At 31.7% G+C, this 16,450-nt stretch overlaps 4 protein-coding genes across 4 annotated transcripts; all 4 read right to left on the bottom strand.

The window, feature by feature from the left end:
- Positions 1-862: 862 nt before the first annotated feature.
- On the bottom strand, positions 863-2,095 carry LOC103490807 (uncharacterized). Its single transcript, XM_051085609.1, has one exon. It carries the CDS (start codon positions 2,093-2,095, stop codon positions 863-865), a length of 1,233 nt encoding a protein of 410 aa, XP_050941566.1.
- Positions 2,096-2,836: 741 nt separating this feature from the next.
- Positions 2,837-3,759, bottom strand: LOC127149740 (uncharacterized). Its single transcript, XM_051085608.1, has 3 exons — positions 3,703-3,759; positions 3,393-3,624; positions 2,837-3,312 (listed from the first exon to the last, which is right to left on the bottom strand). Exons 1-3 carry the CDS (start codon positions 3,757-3,759, stop codon positions 2,837-2,839), a joined length of 765 nt encoding a protein of 254 aa, XP_050941565.1.
- A 591-nt stretch (positions 3,760-4,350) lies between these two features.
- Positions 4,351-5,436, bottom strand: LOC127149950 (L10-interacting MYB domain-containing protein-like). The gene is made up of 2 exons (XM_051086431.1): positions 5,056-5,436; positions 4,351-4,976 (listed from the first exon to the last, which is right to left on the bottom strand). The coding sequence occupies exons 1-2, from the start codon at positions 5,419-5,421 to the stop codon at positions 4,440-4,442; spliced, it is 903 nt and encodes a 300-aa protein (XP_050942388.1). The 5' UTR covers positions 5,422-5,436; the 3' UTR covers positions 4,351-4,439.
- A 2,609-nt stretch (positions 5,437-8,045) lies between these two features.
- On the bottom strand, positions 8,046-13,852 carry LOC103490806 (protein NRT1/ PTR FAMILY 7.3-like). Its single transcript, XM_008450500.2, has 5 exons — positions 13,577-13,852; positions 13,327-13,450; positions 10,355-10,572; positions 9,715-10,277; positions 8,046-9,343 (listed from the first exon to the last, which is right to left on the bottom strand). The coding sequence occupies exons 1-5, from the start codon at positions 13,604-13,606 to the stop codon at positions 8,473-8,475; spliced, it is 1,806 nt and encodes a 601-aa protein (XP_008448722.1). The 5' UTR covers positions 13,607-13,852; the 3' UTR covers positions 8,046-8,472.
- Positions 13,853-16,450: the final 2,598 nt, after the last annotated feature.

Genomic DNA, 16,450 nt, shown 5'->3' with positions numbered 1-16,450 from the left:
CAAGAATAGAAAATGACTAATTAATGCACTGCAACTTCAATTTGCATAGAAACTTATCTTCCAGGCATTCATAAACTAAAATTAAAGGACAATGGGATATGATGAGGTTCCTTTGTTCTATTGGGATACAATAGTGTATACCAAATCCAACGAAAGTACTGGGGTTTCCTCCTTCCTCTTTACTAATAAGTCTCGGGTTAGGTTCCTAGCTTCTTTAGGAATAAATTACGTAGGCCTAGAGGACGAAGGGTTCTTGCTAGCTGTTCTTCCTGGCAATAAGACTCGTCTTCTCAAGGTTTGCTCCGGAGGTCACCCCTTCAAAACTATGTTAACATAGCTTTCCTTTTACCCTTCAGTTAGAGATAAAGAATAGTACATTTTTGGGAGATGGTTCCTTGGCCAAAGTCATGTCCGAACCCCTACCCTTTTTGTATATACTTCATATTTTCAATGAAACAGTTTTCTATCCAGTAAAGTCCCATACACAAAATTTTCCCAAGTACATATAATACAATTAGTTAAACTCTAGTAAATATATGCACGAATTCATCACTCTAGTGAATGTCACTAAACAAAGTATAGCCAGATATGGTCCAGTAGTTACCAGTAAATCTAATCAACTGCACACTCACACTTCAAAGTAAAATTACAAAGGTAAACGAATCATGTAGAAATGCAATACTTATCCACATTTTTAAACAGTTTACTGTCAAGAGATAACGCATAATATAAAGAAACTGCAACATTCGTGCTGACCTTTCGTGTTATCCTCCTCAGACATTGGAAGTCGATGGTTAAATGAAATGTAATGGAACTATATACATTCCAGAAAAATTCATATATTGCAAATACTACTTCTACTTCATGCTTTGACTTGGGAAGCAGCCTTGATAGCTCTCTCCAATTCCGATTCAACATCGTTTGATCGATTCATGGAACTATGCCCCTTCCCTCCATTCTTTTCTCCACCTCTCCTACTGTTCTTACCATCATTTACTTCTTCAGAACTCTTCTTTTTCCTCCAATCATTTTCTTGTCCACCATTCCTACTGTTCTTGGACTTGCTTTCTTCCCAGCCACTCTTGTTCCTCCATGACTCCAACTCACCATAACTCAAACTAGAAGATGATGCAGCTCTATTTGCCATACTTCCCAGCTTTATCTCCTCTAAAAGTTGTTTCATTTCTCTGTTCTCTTTCTCCAAACTTTCCACATCCTTTTTCATCCAACACAACATACCCTTCAACAATTCCACATCTCCCCCTTGGTTCTCTCCTGTCTTCTTCTTCTCTTCCTTTTCCTCATCCACTCTCTCCACTGAAATCTTATTCACAGTCAGAAATGGCATTTTCGTCACCGGATTTGTCGGAAAGTTCATCCCCCACCTAAACTTCACAGCCATCTGTTTAGTAACAGGAACGGCTGTCCTTGCCATTACAGCAACGCCTGAGAAAACACTATCTCTAAGGCTTTTCGTATCAGCCAAATGCCTCTGAATTCCTCCCTCAGAATGATCTCCAAACTCCTCCTTAGAACCATGCCCCCCACTACTACTCTCCAGCTTCAGTTCCTGCCATCCCATCGACTCATCCACACCAAACCCACTTCCAAATTTCGGATTCAAACCAGACCCGGAATCCAATTGAACCCCATCGTTAGGCTGAATCACAGAAAACTGATCATGAACACCCGAAAAAGTACTCTTCTTTAAACAGAAATGACCAAATTGGGGTTTGAAGAGAAGAGAGAAAGTGGGAACAAAGGGTTTCGAAAGGGAAAGAGAAAACTGAGATGAAAATACAAGAGGAGAATCCTCCGGAGAGCCAAAAAGCCCTAACCCAGATTTGAGAGAAAGTGTAAAAGGAGAAGTAGTGGAGGCGGCGGAAGGAGAAGCCACCATGGGAGAGTAAGTGAGCTTGAAACAAGGGCCAGATGGGAAATTAGAGGAAAGGGAAAAGGAGAGGTCGGAAGAGGAATTAATGGCGGAAGTGAAAGAAGAAGTAAAGGGTTGATTGAACATGGTGATTGGAAGTTTCCCCTTTATAATTGGGGCTTTGTGGTCTTGATTATCAGGGAGTTTCAGAGAGAACTTCATGATTAAGCAGCTGAAGAAGAAGAAGAAGAAGAAGAAGAAGAAGAAGAAGAAGAAGAAGAAGCAGCTTTAAGAAGAAGAAGAAGGAAGAAGAATCAGTGAATTGGAAGAAGATGGATTCGTGAGCTCATGAATTGAGAAAAATAGAAGCCATAGGAAAGAAATGGTGAAGGAATGAAGCAAAAATTCATCATTTTCCCCTTCTTTATCCGTTGTAGTTCGACCGTTGAATCCCTATGTATTCTTTCTTTTTTCCTATCCCAAAATATCACAACCATCAATTTCTACTACTTACCATGTTATGAATTCGAACAAGAACATCCTACGAATTTACATTGAAGCAACTAAGGGCCCGTTTGGTAACATTTCTGTTCCCTGTTTCCTGTTTCCTGTTTTCTGTTTCTTGTTCCCTGTTTCTTCTTTCTTTAGAACAAGAAACAGGAATATGTTTGATAACTGTTTCTGTTTCTTGTTTCTTTAAAAAAAGAAACAGAAACAGAAAATGTGTTTGGTAACTGTTTCTTGTTTCCTGTTTTTATTATTTATTGTTTAATAGTTTTGTTTGATTGCTCATCTTCAAGATTTATTTTTATTTTATTCACATGTAATTCAATTAAACATTAAGTTAAAATTTATGTCCTGCATTAAACATAAAAATGAAAATTATCAAAAGTACTTTATATCATTTAATACAAAAAGTCCTAGTGCACAAATAAAAGAAATAACATAAACATAAAATTGTATCTATCCTTCAAATGTTGCCCAAATTTGATTTGCAATATCATCTCTCGCTCGGGCCATTTCTCGTAAATGCTGTCGACTCACATCTAATTCAATTATATCCCTCTGCAAATTGGCCGAAAAATTATGTGTATCTTCAACGATCATTAATTCATTGCTAAAGTCATTGAAAAGATCATCTTCACGATCATTCAATCTAATATAATTGTGAACTGTGCAACATGCTATCGGTATATATTTTTGTGTCTTGATCGGGTACGGAGGCATTTGCTTAAGAATAGGAAATCGAGCCTTCAGCACACCAAAACAACGTTCGATGACATTTCGCAGTGAAGAATGTCGATAATTAAACACTTCTTCTCTACCTCGAGGGCGATGTCTCCTTTCTCTAAAATCTCGTAAATGATATCTTTGACCTCGAAATGGTGCTAAAAATCCTGGCATATTTGAATATCCTGAGTCGACAAGATAGTATTGATCTGCATGTAATAAAGCAAATAAAAAATTATCATAAACTCAAATATGGAATTAAAGTTTTGAAAAACACATAATTACTTACCTCTCTTAGGCATAGGAAATTTATTCTCGGGATTCTTGATACATTCTTGGAGTATACGAGAATCATTGGCCGATCCTTCCCAACCAGACATGACATACGTGAATAACATATCAAATGAACAAACACACATTATATTCCATGTTGTGTTAGTTTTTCTTCCACGAAACGGTATTTGTTCATTTTGGGGAATGCTTGCAGCAACATGAGTGCCATCAATAGCACCAATACAATCCTAAAGGATAATAAAAAAACATAAATATATTTCTAAACATTATATTTCTGAAAATAAATCAAAACGTTAAGGCATTACCTTAAAGAAAGGGTAATATTTTGAATTTGATACGATCTCCGTTGCTACAGTGTCCATATTGGGTGGACGAATAATTTCTCCACCAAGCTTGCAAACTTTCCTCAAAACCTTGTTAAAAGCTAGAGAAATAGTATGACCCGAATGTTGAAATCTTTCTGCTGCTATACGATTGCTTTCATTATGTGATATGATTAATAAGAATATAGCAACTTTTTCTTGAACGGTAAGATACCTAGATGATTTCAGATTTGTCTTTGATTTTAAATCTTCACAAAACCTTATGAATGTAATTCTTTTCATTCTAAAACAATCAAAACATCTACTATCGTTTCCATTTAACAACTCAATCACATAATCATGTCCTCTCAGTGCAGAGGTTCTACATGGTTGTTTTGAATATTGTATCCTGTTGAAGCTCATGTAGAATAAAGTAAAAAGGATGCAAATACCATCATCATCGTCGTCAGAATCAAAACCGTCATCAGAATGATTATCTTGAATCAAGTCCATATCAATTCACTAGTATATCCCTAAATCAAACACAAAAAATGTACAAATCAAAGACTATTTATGACATAATCCATCTCAATACATCAAACGTAGCCATGTTAAAAAACAACACAAACCATAAAGTCAATTGAAGTCCATATCAATTCAAAGTCAAACATACAAAATCCATGTTTAAGTCTAATATTAAAAAGTAAATGACATAATCCTAAAACATCCCTAAGTGACATCTAAAGACTATTTATGAAATCTCTCTTCCTTGAATCGGGCATGCGCAAAAATAGCTTTCTCCAAGCAAGATCTCCGTGCAAGAGTTTCAGTATTTTGGAATAAGCCTCTCCATCAACATCCTCCATTGTATTTAAAATGTCTAAACATTCCATCAACTCTTCATGGAGATCATCTTTTTTGTTTGATGTTTGACTCTCATCAACTTGACTAGATGTACAACCAAAAGATCTTTTCTCAAGGATGTCATTCTTTCTCTTTGCATTCTCCGCATATACATCTAAGAATGATGAGAAGAAACTGCCAAATTCGTCTTTCTTTCTTCGAAATCGTTTTTTGCTTTTTCCTTTATTATTCTCTTCAACACCAACGTTTGTGTTGCTTGCAACATCATTTTCATTTTCATCTTCAGAATCTGAAATAAGTCTTGTTGATGGGCAAGCATTTACACCTGTTGCAGTAGTATCTCCAAAAATCCTTACGAGCTTTTCATAATGTGGGCAACCACTTTTTCTAAACTTTTTAGCTCTCTTATTCACCTATAGAAAATGAAAACTGTTTAGCTCTCTTATTCGCCTAAAGATGATTAGCAATTGAAAAAAACTGCAACTATTATACCTTAAAAAGCTCATTCCATTGCTCCTCTTCAAGATTGATGGTACCTAATAATGGATCCCAACCATTTCCTGTCATATCACTCAATATCTTTTTGAAGTCTTTGTACATTTGTCTTAATTTGTTAAACTTATTTTTCAATTGATCGTGAGAATAATTATATCCTGCACTAGCAATTAGTTGGCTTCTCATATAATTCCAACTAGTCTTTGTAAATGTTGTAGTTGGTCGATTGCCTTTTGCAACCTCTTCATCCATTAAGTCTACAAACAAAGTTTCACTTTTATTTGACCATGGTCCCTCACCTTTTAATTCATCAATCTCAACAACGTCATCGACACAAAGTTGTTCAGTTGATTTTTGTGACATCCTTTCTACATAATGACAAATCCAAAAATTAGTGGCAAAATTAAAATAAACAAACAGAATGTTTATAGTTTAAACAACATATATCAGTTCAGTTCAAACATGGCTAATTGCAAAAGCAAAAGAAAACATAATAGAATTAATATATAGTTTAAACAACATATATTTATGTAATTAAGCTTTGAGATTGACAAGTTAATAGATTTTTATATATTTTTGTAAATACTGTTTCATGAACATTCATGATGAAATTATTAAGTCATGGCAGAAATCATAACTTAAGTTCTATTAGTAACAAATTAGATATATTGGTCAAGAAGACTGAACATTCTTGTCTCGAAATCAAATTCTATATTCAGTTCTCTTCTCTAACATTTCCATGGAATCATTGTACAATAACACTATGTTTACATACATCACAAATAAGTAATGTTTTTCAGTTTTCTAAAAAACAAAAACCATACATGTGGACCAAATATCAACACTACAAAGAGACTTCCCAACTTCTTGACTTTTAGGTTCCCTTCAATTTAATTACGATGTTGATGGAAAAATGGGAGTGATAGAGAAAAGTCTTTGGATGAAATTGGAAGCTGTACTGTTAAATATCATATGTTAAACATTCATATTTTATACAGAGAATGAAGTTAGTAGATGCATTCATATTCCATACTGGCTTGTTAAGCATACCAGGAGGATCTATCCATTTTCAACAACTTCTGTTTTCACCAAAATTTTCCTTTGAACTGAACAAACCAAGGTGAAAACAGAGCAGCTGGATGTATGCTATTGGTTTCAATCATGACTAATTGAATTCAAATCTCAGTTGGTGGGCAAAGACAGGACTGAAGTTTTACTGAGTATTAAATCTCTATGCAACCAATACATGTAACTCGGGTAAATCTAATTCAACAGCATTCGAACTTTTGTACTAAATCAGCATCAGAAATGGGAATTTGATATATCATGTTCAGCATGAGAAGAGAAATTGTTTCATTCGAGTTCACTAAATTTAGAAAAACCATAAAGACAGCATTTCTTGCAATCTGCAGTCCAAACATTAATTTTCCCATAAAATAACTAACAACAGGAGAAGATTATCCAATTGCAGGACTCTAGCATCTTGTAGTGAAACGAAGATCAATGGGCAAGGATTTGGAAAAGCCCACAAAAAAATCAAATACCTAAACTCATCCCAACTCTCAAAAAGGTATGATAGAAAGTATGCTAAGAGTTTGAACTTGAAAAGAAAGCCAAAGACAGAAAGCAAAACAATTCAAAGCGGCATTATATCAAACACCTACCATGCATATTAATAAGCAAATATTTTATCAAACAAGACAATGTCAGGAGAGAATTGAAAACAATAATACTCGAATTCGTAAACATTAAAAACATCCCCAATAGATAAAGAAGGAACAAACATACAGAAATTAAAGAACATAGCCCAAGAATCATGATCCTCTATTCTTTACTAGCTACCATAACGGCAATAAAACACAATTTGAAAGGCGGGAAGCAAAATAATTAAAGAACTTAAAATGAAGAACCAACCCAGAATACCAGAAGATTTACCCCAATAGATACTGCTAAACGCCGAAGCCTGCAGGAGTAAAGGGCATTCGCCAGCACAAAAAGTTGCGGTTTTTAGAGAAATCTGTAGTCGTTTTTCTTAGACGAGAGAAGACAAAACCGAAGAGAACAGCTAGCCGGAGAGAAGACAAAACCGAAGAGAAAACCTAGCCGGAGAGAAGACAAAACGGAGAAGGGAGATGCCTAGCCGGAGAGAATGGAGAAGACGAGTGGAAGAGGAAAAGAGAAACAAAAAGAAATAAAGATGGGAACGAAACGAGAGAAACTTGTTTTTTTTGTTCCCACAAATTCTTAGATAAAATAGAAACGTTCCTTATTATTTTGAGAACAAGAAACAGGAAACTTTATCAAACAAATTCGTTTCTTAAAAATTAGAAACAGAAACAGGAAACGAGAAACAGGAACGTTATCAAACGGGCCCTAAATGTTTCACATTTATATTGCTAACAAAGTTAGATTTTTGCCCACTTAATTATAATTTATGGATAAAACAATGATTACTATTTCAAAAGTTGATATATTGATCTTTACCGAGTCGAATAGATAAAAAAAGAAAAAGAAAAAAGATCTTTACCTTTGAACCTTATCTAACATGAGTTTTTAATTCTTATTACCACAACGCAGGAAAACTTAAGTTTTTAGGAAAGTGAACTTCATCATGCTAAGTGATTTGATGATATGAAGTTTGAAGCTCGATTTATTAAAATATTTGAAATAACATGAAAGAATCGAACATGAAGCTTCAAAATGTGTTTAAATTGATTGTTAAATTAAATATAATCCATACATATACTTTTTAAGTTCTAACTTATTGGTTACACAATTTGCTAATACAAAGACAAATTATAAATTTTGATGAGAGCATACCAACGACTACATTCGAGTAATTTTAATTTTTTAATTGCATTCAAATATTCATATTAATCGATTATACTGTCAATAGAATATTACAAATTCATGGTTGAATTATCAACTTTTAAGATGAGATTATAAACGATGAAATATACTCGAATGAATCGATAAAAATTAAAACATTTATCTTCAAACCCTCAAGTATCACTAATTTCATAAAATAAATATCAAAATGATCTTACATTTTCCTAACAAGAAAATAGATTCATACACTTTGATCCCACGACATATGAGATTTACCATAAAGAAAAAAAGTTAAAAGAAATAACTTTTTCGATTATCATGTAATTACATGATCCCTTTGTTTAAAAGTGATAAACATGATATAGAAATGTAGAGGTAGCAAATGATGATTCCTATACAGAATTAGTCAAACTATCATCGAAGTAAGGTCACATTGCCAACGTTTTTCAATCAAATCTCCATCAAGGCATTTCAATAGATGTAAAGTAGAAGAACAAACCAAAATGGAAAGAACTCCCTCCCTTTCTTTTAGATCACTTTTACTTCTTCCTCTTATTTCAAAGGGATAACTCAAAATTTTCATTTTCAGACTTTGAAGCTTTCTTGTTCTTCGGTTTGTTCATACTTCTCTTCCAATTTGATTGATTTGTACCACTTGGCACAAACAATGTAAATCACAAAATCAACCACAGTCAATGCAGCAAGAAGAAAGTAGAACCTGTCCAAGTGACCTTTGTTGAGATTGCCTGGGATCCAACCCGGCATACGATCGACAGTCGAAATCTTCATCACCATTGTCACCAATAAGCTACTCACATAGTTGCCTAAAGAGATTGATGTCATACATAAAGCACTTCCAAAGCTCTTGAGACCATCGGGAGCTTGTGCATTGAAGAACTCAAGTTGACCTACATACATGAAAACTTCAGAGGCTCCTATCAATGCATATTGTGGAACTTGCCAAAAGATGCTCAAGGAGCTTGATCCTTCACAATGTGTGCAATCAGCTTGGGCATATTTAAGTCTATAGCACTCGACAATCCCCGCCGAGACCATTGCCATCACGGCTATGATCAACCCGACCCCCATTCGTTGCAGCTCGGTCAAGCCCGTGGAGCTAGATTTTTTCAATTTTCCAACAAATGGGTCGAGGACGCGACGATAGAGGAAGATGAAGAGGGCCACACTAAGAATGTCAAAGCTCGACATGCTTGCAGGTGGGATGTGGAAGTTCGAGATGGTGGTTTTCATGGCTGCGCCTTGCTCGACAAAGAGAGAGGCCATTTGAGTGAAGACAACCGAGTAAATAATAGTACAGAGCCAAATTGGGAGCAATCTTAGAATGCATTTTACTTCTTCTACTTGAGTGATTGGGCAAAGACGCCATGGGTTGTTCACTCCTTGCTCTTTATCACTTAAATCCCTCGAGGAAATGTAGGCTGCTTTATCCAAGAACCTGTAATATATTATTGCATTAGTTAAAAACAAGAAACAAGAACTTAAAAATTAACTGCGTGAGTCTCTAAAGGACAAGGTTAAAAACATTTTTGATTCTTCAAATTCGACAAAAGTGTTTTTAAACGAAGAATAAATAAGAAAACATGCAACCAAAGTTTGTTTATAGTTTGATAGCTTGTTTTTTGAAAGTTTGATTTAAGTACTCTAATTGAATTGAATGTGTTGTAATATGAGCTTTTGCACTTTCTTCCTAACAGAGTGCCTTAAAAAGTTGTACTTCTCTGATCCTAAAAGCTTTAAGATCATTTTCATATTTCATTGACATTATCAATAGAAAGCTCAAGAATGTGAGTGTGTAAAATCACTTACTTGAATCCATGAGTGTGTAAAATCTTTCGGCAGCCATTGTTGGAGCTTTCCTTTCCATCATCATCAAACAACCCTTCTCCTCCAGACGGAACCTTAACCCGCCATTTCTTCGCCGCAGAGACAACGACTTGAGAAACCCTCGTAAGGGGGTTTCCAGTGGGCTTGAAGTGTCTGTAACGCGGAGTTCCGATGAGGAACAAAAGCAGAGCAGCGGCGGCTGACCCGGCGGAGACCCAAAAGCCGAGAGCCCACATACCTTCATCTTCAAAAAACCCTAAAATGGTGTTGGAGAAGAGGGATCCAAGGTTTAGTGCAAGGTAGAAGTAGCTGAAGAAGGCAACCTTAGAGTGACCTTCTTTCTGATACTCTTCGTCAAATTGATCGGCCCCGAATGTGGCGATGTTGGGTTGATAACCGCCATTGCCGAGAGCTGTTAGGTAAATGGAAAGGTAAAAAAGGGAAATTTCGGTCTTGGAATGACTTCCACAGGGCGTTTGTTCATCGCCACATCCTTTAGGTCTGATCAAGAAGAGGTGGGAGGAGAGTGATAATGACACCAAGCCCTGCCATTTTTGAAAAAAGTAAGCACAAAATTGAATTCGCTCCTACTCAACAACAACAAAAGCAGAAAAAAACTTACAATGACAAAGATGATTTGAAAGATGGCACAAGTTTTGTATCTTCCCCAATAGGAATCACTAAGAAAGGCACCAACAAGAGAGAAGATGTAAACAGTTCCAGTCCATTTGCTGACATTGTTAGCAGCATCAGCATTGTTTTGTTGCAAAACTCTTGTAAGAAATAGCACCAAGTTCACTCCAACTCCAAAAAATGCCAACGTTGCTAATCCTTGGTTCACTGATTCACAAACATAACCATAAACTTAATACACAAAATATGAAATTGAAAATTAAGCAACCATAAACAAGACGATGGCAAATCCTCCACTAAACAGGAAATGAGAATGAGAACATGGAGAATATTTTTCAACAATGTTAAAAAATTGAACTTTCCGTAAGTCATCATTAATTTTTCTTTTAACCGAGTAGTTTTTCTAGTAGAATTAAGAACTAAGTCCAACCCGAATAGACATAAACTTAGATTCTTTGTACTAGGCTCCTAAACTTTAGATCTCTATCCTCCAACTCAGAAATGTTATAAATACGAAACGTCTCATCGTACCCACCTTCCAATTCTTTTTTGTAATCAAAATCTGGATAGATCCTAAGGTAGATAGGCAAGTGCACTGTGGTTCCAAATGGAAGATACAGTTTATCAATGTTTTAAATTTTCTTAGCATTGAACAACTTGACGAGGCTGTCATTAAAAAAGCCGTCACCCACCAATCAGAAGCAGCCACCCAAAAAGCCGTCAAATAATGTGGGCTGGGGCCCATTAAGGCTACTAGAAAAAAAGAGGGGATTGTGGGCCCATTTCCCTCTTGGCCCAAAATTTAGGGCTGAACTCTCAAAGTCTTTTCCCCCACCATCCAATGCTTCCACGTGGCAGCATTTAGAACCAAGAGAAAATTTTCCTTTTCCCTTTTGCCTTCCCCTTCCTTCCGTGTAGAATGTGTAGTTCCTTATCCGTACAACACATCTACTATTGTATAGGACAAAAATAATTACCTTTTTCAAAAATTAAATATCGATTCCGATGGATATTTTTTTTATAAACTATATAGACAAAAAAATAAAAAAAGGAAACAATACGGAGATATCGATAGAAATTTAATAATATGATGTTATGATTGTTAAATCGACTTTTATCATTTTTCAAAATAATTCATAAACAAGCTTTTAGTCATTTGAAAATTAATTTTAATGATGTGAAAATTAGACTTAAGTATGAAATTAAACACTAAATCGATTTTTGCACAATTAAAGAGGTGTTTTAGATGTTTTAAATAACACAATAAGTGAATTTTCAAAACTTTCATTCAAATATTATGATTTTTTTTTATTTTAATTTGGAGGGAAACAAATAGGAAAATATGGCCATTTATGATATACCTTTTTTAATGGAAAAAAAAAATAGGACTATATCTGTTATCTATATATCTATATATCTATATATGAACCAATACAGAAAATAAGGGTAAACTTTAGGGACAGAATTGTAAATTTAATTTAATCTGAATAAAAATTTAAATTTATTTATATTTGGAGTTTGTTTCTTAATTTTTGTTTTTAAATATTAGTCTCTTCTAATGTTTTAAGTATTATGTTTTTGAAAAGAAAAGAATATTGGTATTATGTTAAAAATGGTTGAAGTCTCTCATCAATCATTTAAATAATTTTAAATATCGATGTGACTTTAAATAATTATCATCTTTCTTTCTTCTTCCTTTAATATTCTTAATTTTGCAATATTCGAAAAATAGATAAATATAAAAATAAAGATATAATTGTGGAGAGTAATAAAATAGGGTTTTAGAAATAAATAAATTGTGTACATAGTAATTATCAAGTTGCCTACATCAAATTTTCTCCTAACTTTCATTTTCTAAAAAACAAAAGAAAAATTTCCTTTTATTATTAAATATCCTAATCGATACGTCTGAGGTTGAAGATTCGATCCCACTCCACGTTTTGTTGTATTTGAAATAGTTAAGTTAAATTTTAGTTTTACTCTTTTTTAAAAAAATAAAATTTAAGTATTAGTTAGCCTTATATTTTAAAGACATTTATTGCATTTAATGTTAATTTTAGAAACAAATGACTTTTTTTTCCCTTCACTAAGTTAAACGCTGTATAAAAGATTCAACCCCTATGAATTAAAAGTTTTTCTTTTTCTTTGGGTTTTGTACAATTGAATTTCGAGGTTGATATTATAAACATTATATCCGTTGAATTACAGAAAGTTAAAATATTAAAAAACTACAAAGAGAATAATTAAAATAAAATGATATTAAAATAGATTTTTTTTTTAGAAAAATGACTGTAAATGACAAAACTATTCAAAATATTTACAAATTACTCTAACGAATTTTCAAATCGACACAATCTAAAATTATTAGGTTATATTTTATAAATATATTTAGTTTAATAAAAGAAAAAAGAAAAAGGAAAAAGGTAAAGTTATAATATAGTTAGTATAATAATAGTTAGCATTTATGGCTTTGTCCAAAAGAGAATGAATCACTCTCATAAAACACTCTTTCAAGACAAGACTTTGTTTGTTGAGTTCTTTTCAACTTCATAAATGTTTTTTTCCCTCCTCAATTCAATCAATCTAGTCACCAAATTTCAGCCTTCAATTTTATTATATGACCTTTTTCGCACGTAAATATATAAATATATAAATTAAATACACCGATTCAACATAAGGTTAGAGACATTATTATTTCTTTCTATTTCGTTACCGTATTCGTATCTCGTCACATCTTTTCTTATATAATTAAATAGGTTTTTATTCAAAGAAAACAAAAATTCTATTTTTCTTTTTAAAACAAAGTTAGCTTTTTTTCATACTTATAGTACGTTAAAAATAGACAATAAAATTGAAAGAAGCATCGATATGTTGTTTATATAAAATATAGTTTAATAGATATATAATAAATTAAGAAATGAGAGTTTGAGATATAAAGTTAGTGTAGAAGCATAAACTTACGGAGAATTATGATTCCTGCAACCCAAGTTCCAGATTTTGATCGAATAGCAGGACGACCATGGAAGTCGACTGTTCCATCTAGAGTGAACCCTTCTGCTGTTGCAATCTCTTCTTTCAACTTACTCTAACAATCGAAAAAAATATCAAAATAAAACATCATTATTCATTTTGTTGCATGAAGATGTTTTAGTATATGCATGTTTTGATCCTAAGAGAACATGTATGTTTGTTTGTTTGATTGCTTGCTTACCTGATCCTCAAAGGATTGAAGGGAAGCCATGGAAGGAGAGTTTTGAAGGTTTGGAAATGAAGAAGGGAAGAAGAAGGTATATGAGTAATAATGGAAGAAACTTTCAAAGGATATGTATAATAATGCAATATGATGATGTTGGCAATCACCAAATTAAAAGTGGAAGAGGAAGATGAAGTTTTTGGGACTAAAAAGAGAGGGAGAAGAGAGTATAAATAAGCAAAAGGAAGGGTGGATCTAATGGTGGAAATTTTTTTGTATGAAATAAAAGTGGGACAACCCACTTGCCCTAAATCATCATCTAATATACATATGTATTATATATATATATATATATATGTTTGGATTAAAAAGTGGATGAATTTTTGTCCCCTTCTCCTTTCACAAATTTAAAATGTTTTTTAGGGGCATTCAAATTAATATAGTATTATAAATCAAAATATTTATAAAATATATAACAAAATTTCTGATTCTATCAAGGATACATATCGATCGACTTTTATCGATGTATTTAATAGACATTGATAGACTTCTATTAGTGTTTATCGTTGATATAATATAATATTTTTTTTTATTATTTTGTAAATATTTTTATCAGTTTTGTCATTTTCAATAATTTTTCTATATGTTATGCATAGTAATTAAATTGTGTATATTCTGATTAAAATATTCTTTTAATTCCTTTATCGAATTTTATTTTATCTAAATAAACAGAACATTTTTATATACGACAAAATGAATCAAAATATTCACAAAGTACGGTAAGATTTTAGATTTGTTACATCGATAGGTTTTTACTAGTGATACACATAAACGTTAATAAAATCTACTTTTTCTATATTTTATAAATATTTACGACAGTTATAATTTGTAATAATTTTTTAAAAGTATAAACCATAAAATTAATCAGTGGGATTTTAGTCTATTCGTTGCTATTTTTTCTTTTTAAAATAGAAGTGTTTATTAGTCTTCCCACTTGTAATAAAAACTATTATTACCATTTTAATAAAGCTATAAAATTTAATTTCTTTTTGAAATATCTAAAAATTAACTTCTTAGTTCATATTTACTATAACTAAATCCTAACTTTAAAATTTATTACAGAAAAAAAAAATTAAATTTGGAGATTTAGAAGTTTAGTGATTAAAATTAGATAAGGTTTAAAATATGCTAATCAACAACAACAATTATTTTCATTCAAAAAAACATAATATTGAATATAATATAAAAATTATAGTGAAAAAAAGCTAATAGATAAAAAAAAAAAAAAAAAACTTTTTATATTATTAGGAGCGTAGACTAAATCGAAGATTTATTTAAAAGTACAACATAAACAAATTGTACAATTGAAAATAACACAAACTTCAATATATATGGACCAAAATGATATTTAAACTTAATATGAACGTCTGTGTTGTACTCTTGTCATAAAAATTATTAATATATTTTTAGATTTTCATGCACTCTTAAAGTTAAATTATTAGTAGCATGGTACTAAATTTTCGTTGAGGTTAATAGAGCATAACTGGTCAACTGAAGTATTGTATGTGTTAAAAACTAAGACATCTGTAGTTATTTATGTTTCTGGTCCTAATTTATTAAAGAAAAAAACCCGCCTCGACAAGAATATTTGTTTTTGCGTCATTTTTCCTCACAACTTCTTTAGTTGGGCTACTATTCAAAAATTTGCAAATGGGTCCTCCCTCAAAATCCCACTAGGTACTATGGGTGTAAATGTATAACATTAAATTCTAAAAGTTATTTTCCTCATTTAAAAGGATTAATTTAAGCCAAGCTCATCTTTTTTATATATAAAAAAAATGAATCTAAGGCCATCTTTTAATCTAATTTGACTTAATTTTTACATAACTTCCCATGTGAAAAATGTATATCAATATGGATTTTTGGTGGATATTAAACTTAATTGTTGATATAATTTTAAATTACAATAAGTATTCATTATTATCTCTATTTTCTTTTTGAAAAATACTTTTTTTTTATAAACTATTATTATTATTTATCTTTTAATAAAGCTGAATTAATCTTAACACTATTTAATGAATAGTTTAATGATTATTGAAATTCAATTATATAAAATTAGTAATTATTTAGACATTAAAAAGAACTAATAAAGTAAAATACTAATGATGATAAGACAATAATATTTTCAATTGTTTTTTTTTAAATTCAATATTTATTAATAAATTAAATATCTAAAATTATTTTTAGAGATAAGATTATGAGTTCAAATTAATTTTCCAGTAATCACATAGATTAGGTTAGATAGAGTAAAAATTTGACAGTAATTACTATCAAAGTGGAAAACTTTTTCTTCTTTCTATCATTATTTTCTCTCTCCATATAATATATACATTAATGGAATTTCAATTAGGTATTTTATTTATTGTACAAAGTTGAGGTTTACTATCTTTTTTCAACAAAGGAAAAAAGTTGGGATCACTATTAAGAAGTCTAAAAGGCCATTTCTCCAATACCAGCTATTGGAAATCCATTAATCATAAATAACTTTTTACATTATTGGATTTTGCATACATATATGTAATCCTTTGATTGGTTATTGCTTTTTCAAAAATCAGTTATGAAGTACTAAAATATATTAGAGTGGGTTTGATACCTAATTTTTTTATTTGTTATCTACTTCTCATTGATGTCTTCAATCTCCGAATAAAATTTTGAAAACTATAAATAATACATATATTTTTTAAAAAGCTTTTTTTAGAATTCAGCTAAAATCCAACTCTCGTAAAACTTGCAAGTTATTACAAGAAAATAGGTTTAATTTTCAAACAAAAAAATTGTTACACTTAAATATTTACTTAATTTTTTTCAATAAAAGGGTATGAAATATCACAT

The sequence above is a fragment of the Cucumis melo genome, chromosome 6 (assembly GCF_025177605.1).
Source record: "Cucumis melo cultivar AY chromosome 6, USDA_Cmelo_AY_1.0, whole genome shotgun sequence".
In the NCBI taxonomy this organism is placed as follows: domain Eukaryota; kingdom Viridiplantae; phylum Streptophyta; class Magnoliopsida; order Cucurbitales; family Cucurbitaceae; genus Cucumis; species Cucumis melo.
This window is presented reverse-complemented; position numbering and strand designations above follow the sequence as displayed.

What these genes read in the sequence shown, in the direction of transcription:
- LOC127149740 (XM_051085608.1), bottom strand. Translation starts at nt 3,759, where the DNA reads ATGGACACTGTAGCAACGGAGATCGTATCAAATTCAAAATATTACCCT. An exon ending in AATATTACCCTTTCTTTAAG is followed by an intron (nt 3,625 to 3,702) that starts GTAATGCCTTAA and finishes ATTATCCTTTAG; the next exon opens with GATTGTATTGGTGCTATTGA. An exon ending in ATTTCCTATGCCTAAGAGAG is followed by an intron (nt 3,313 to 3,392) that starts GTAAGTAATTAT and finishes TATTACATGCAG; the next exon opens with ATCAATACTATCTTGTCGAC.
- LOC103490806 (XM_008450500.2), bottom strand. Translation starts at nt 13,606, where the DNA reads ATGGCTTCCCTTCAATCCTTTGAGGATCAG. An exon ending in TTCAATCCTTTGAGGATCAG is followed by an intron (nt 13,451 to 13,576) that starts GTAAGCAAGCAA and finishes TTCGATTGTTAG; the next exon opens with AGTAAGTTGAAAGAAGAGAT. An exon ending in TTACACACTCATGGATTCAA is followed by an intron (nt 9,344 to 9,714) that starts GTAAGTGATTTT and finishes AATATATTACAG; the next exon opens with GTTCTTGGATAAAGCAGCCT.
- LOC103490807 (XM_051085609.1), bottom strand. Translation starts at nt 2,095, where the DNA reads ATGAAGTTCTCTCTGAAACTCCCTGATAATCAAGACCACAAAGCCCCA.
- LOC127149950 (XM_051086431.1), bottom strand. Translation starts at nt 5,421, where the DNA reads ATGTCACAAAAATCAACTGAACAACTTTGTGTCGATGACGTTGTTGAG. An exon ending in AATGGAATGAGCTTTTTAAG is followed by an intron (nt 4,977 to 5,055) that starts GTATAATAGTTG and finishes CATTTTCTATAG; the next exon opens with GTGAATAAGAGAGCTAAAAA.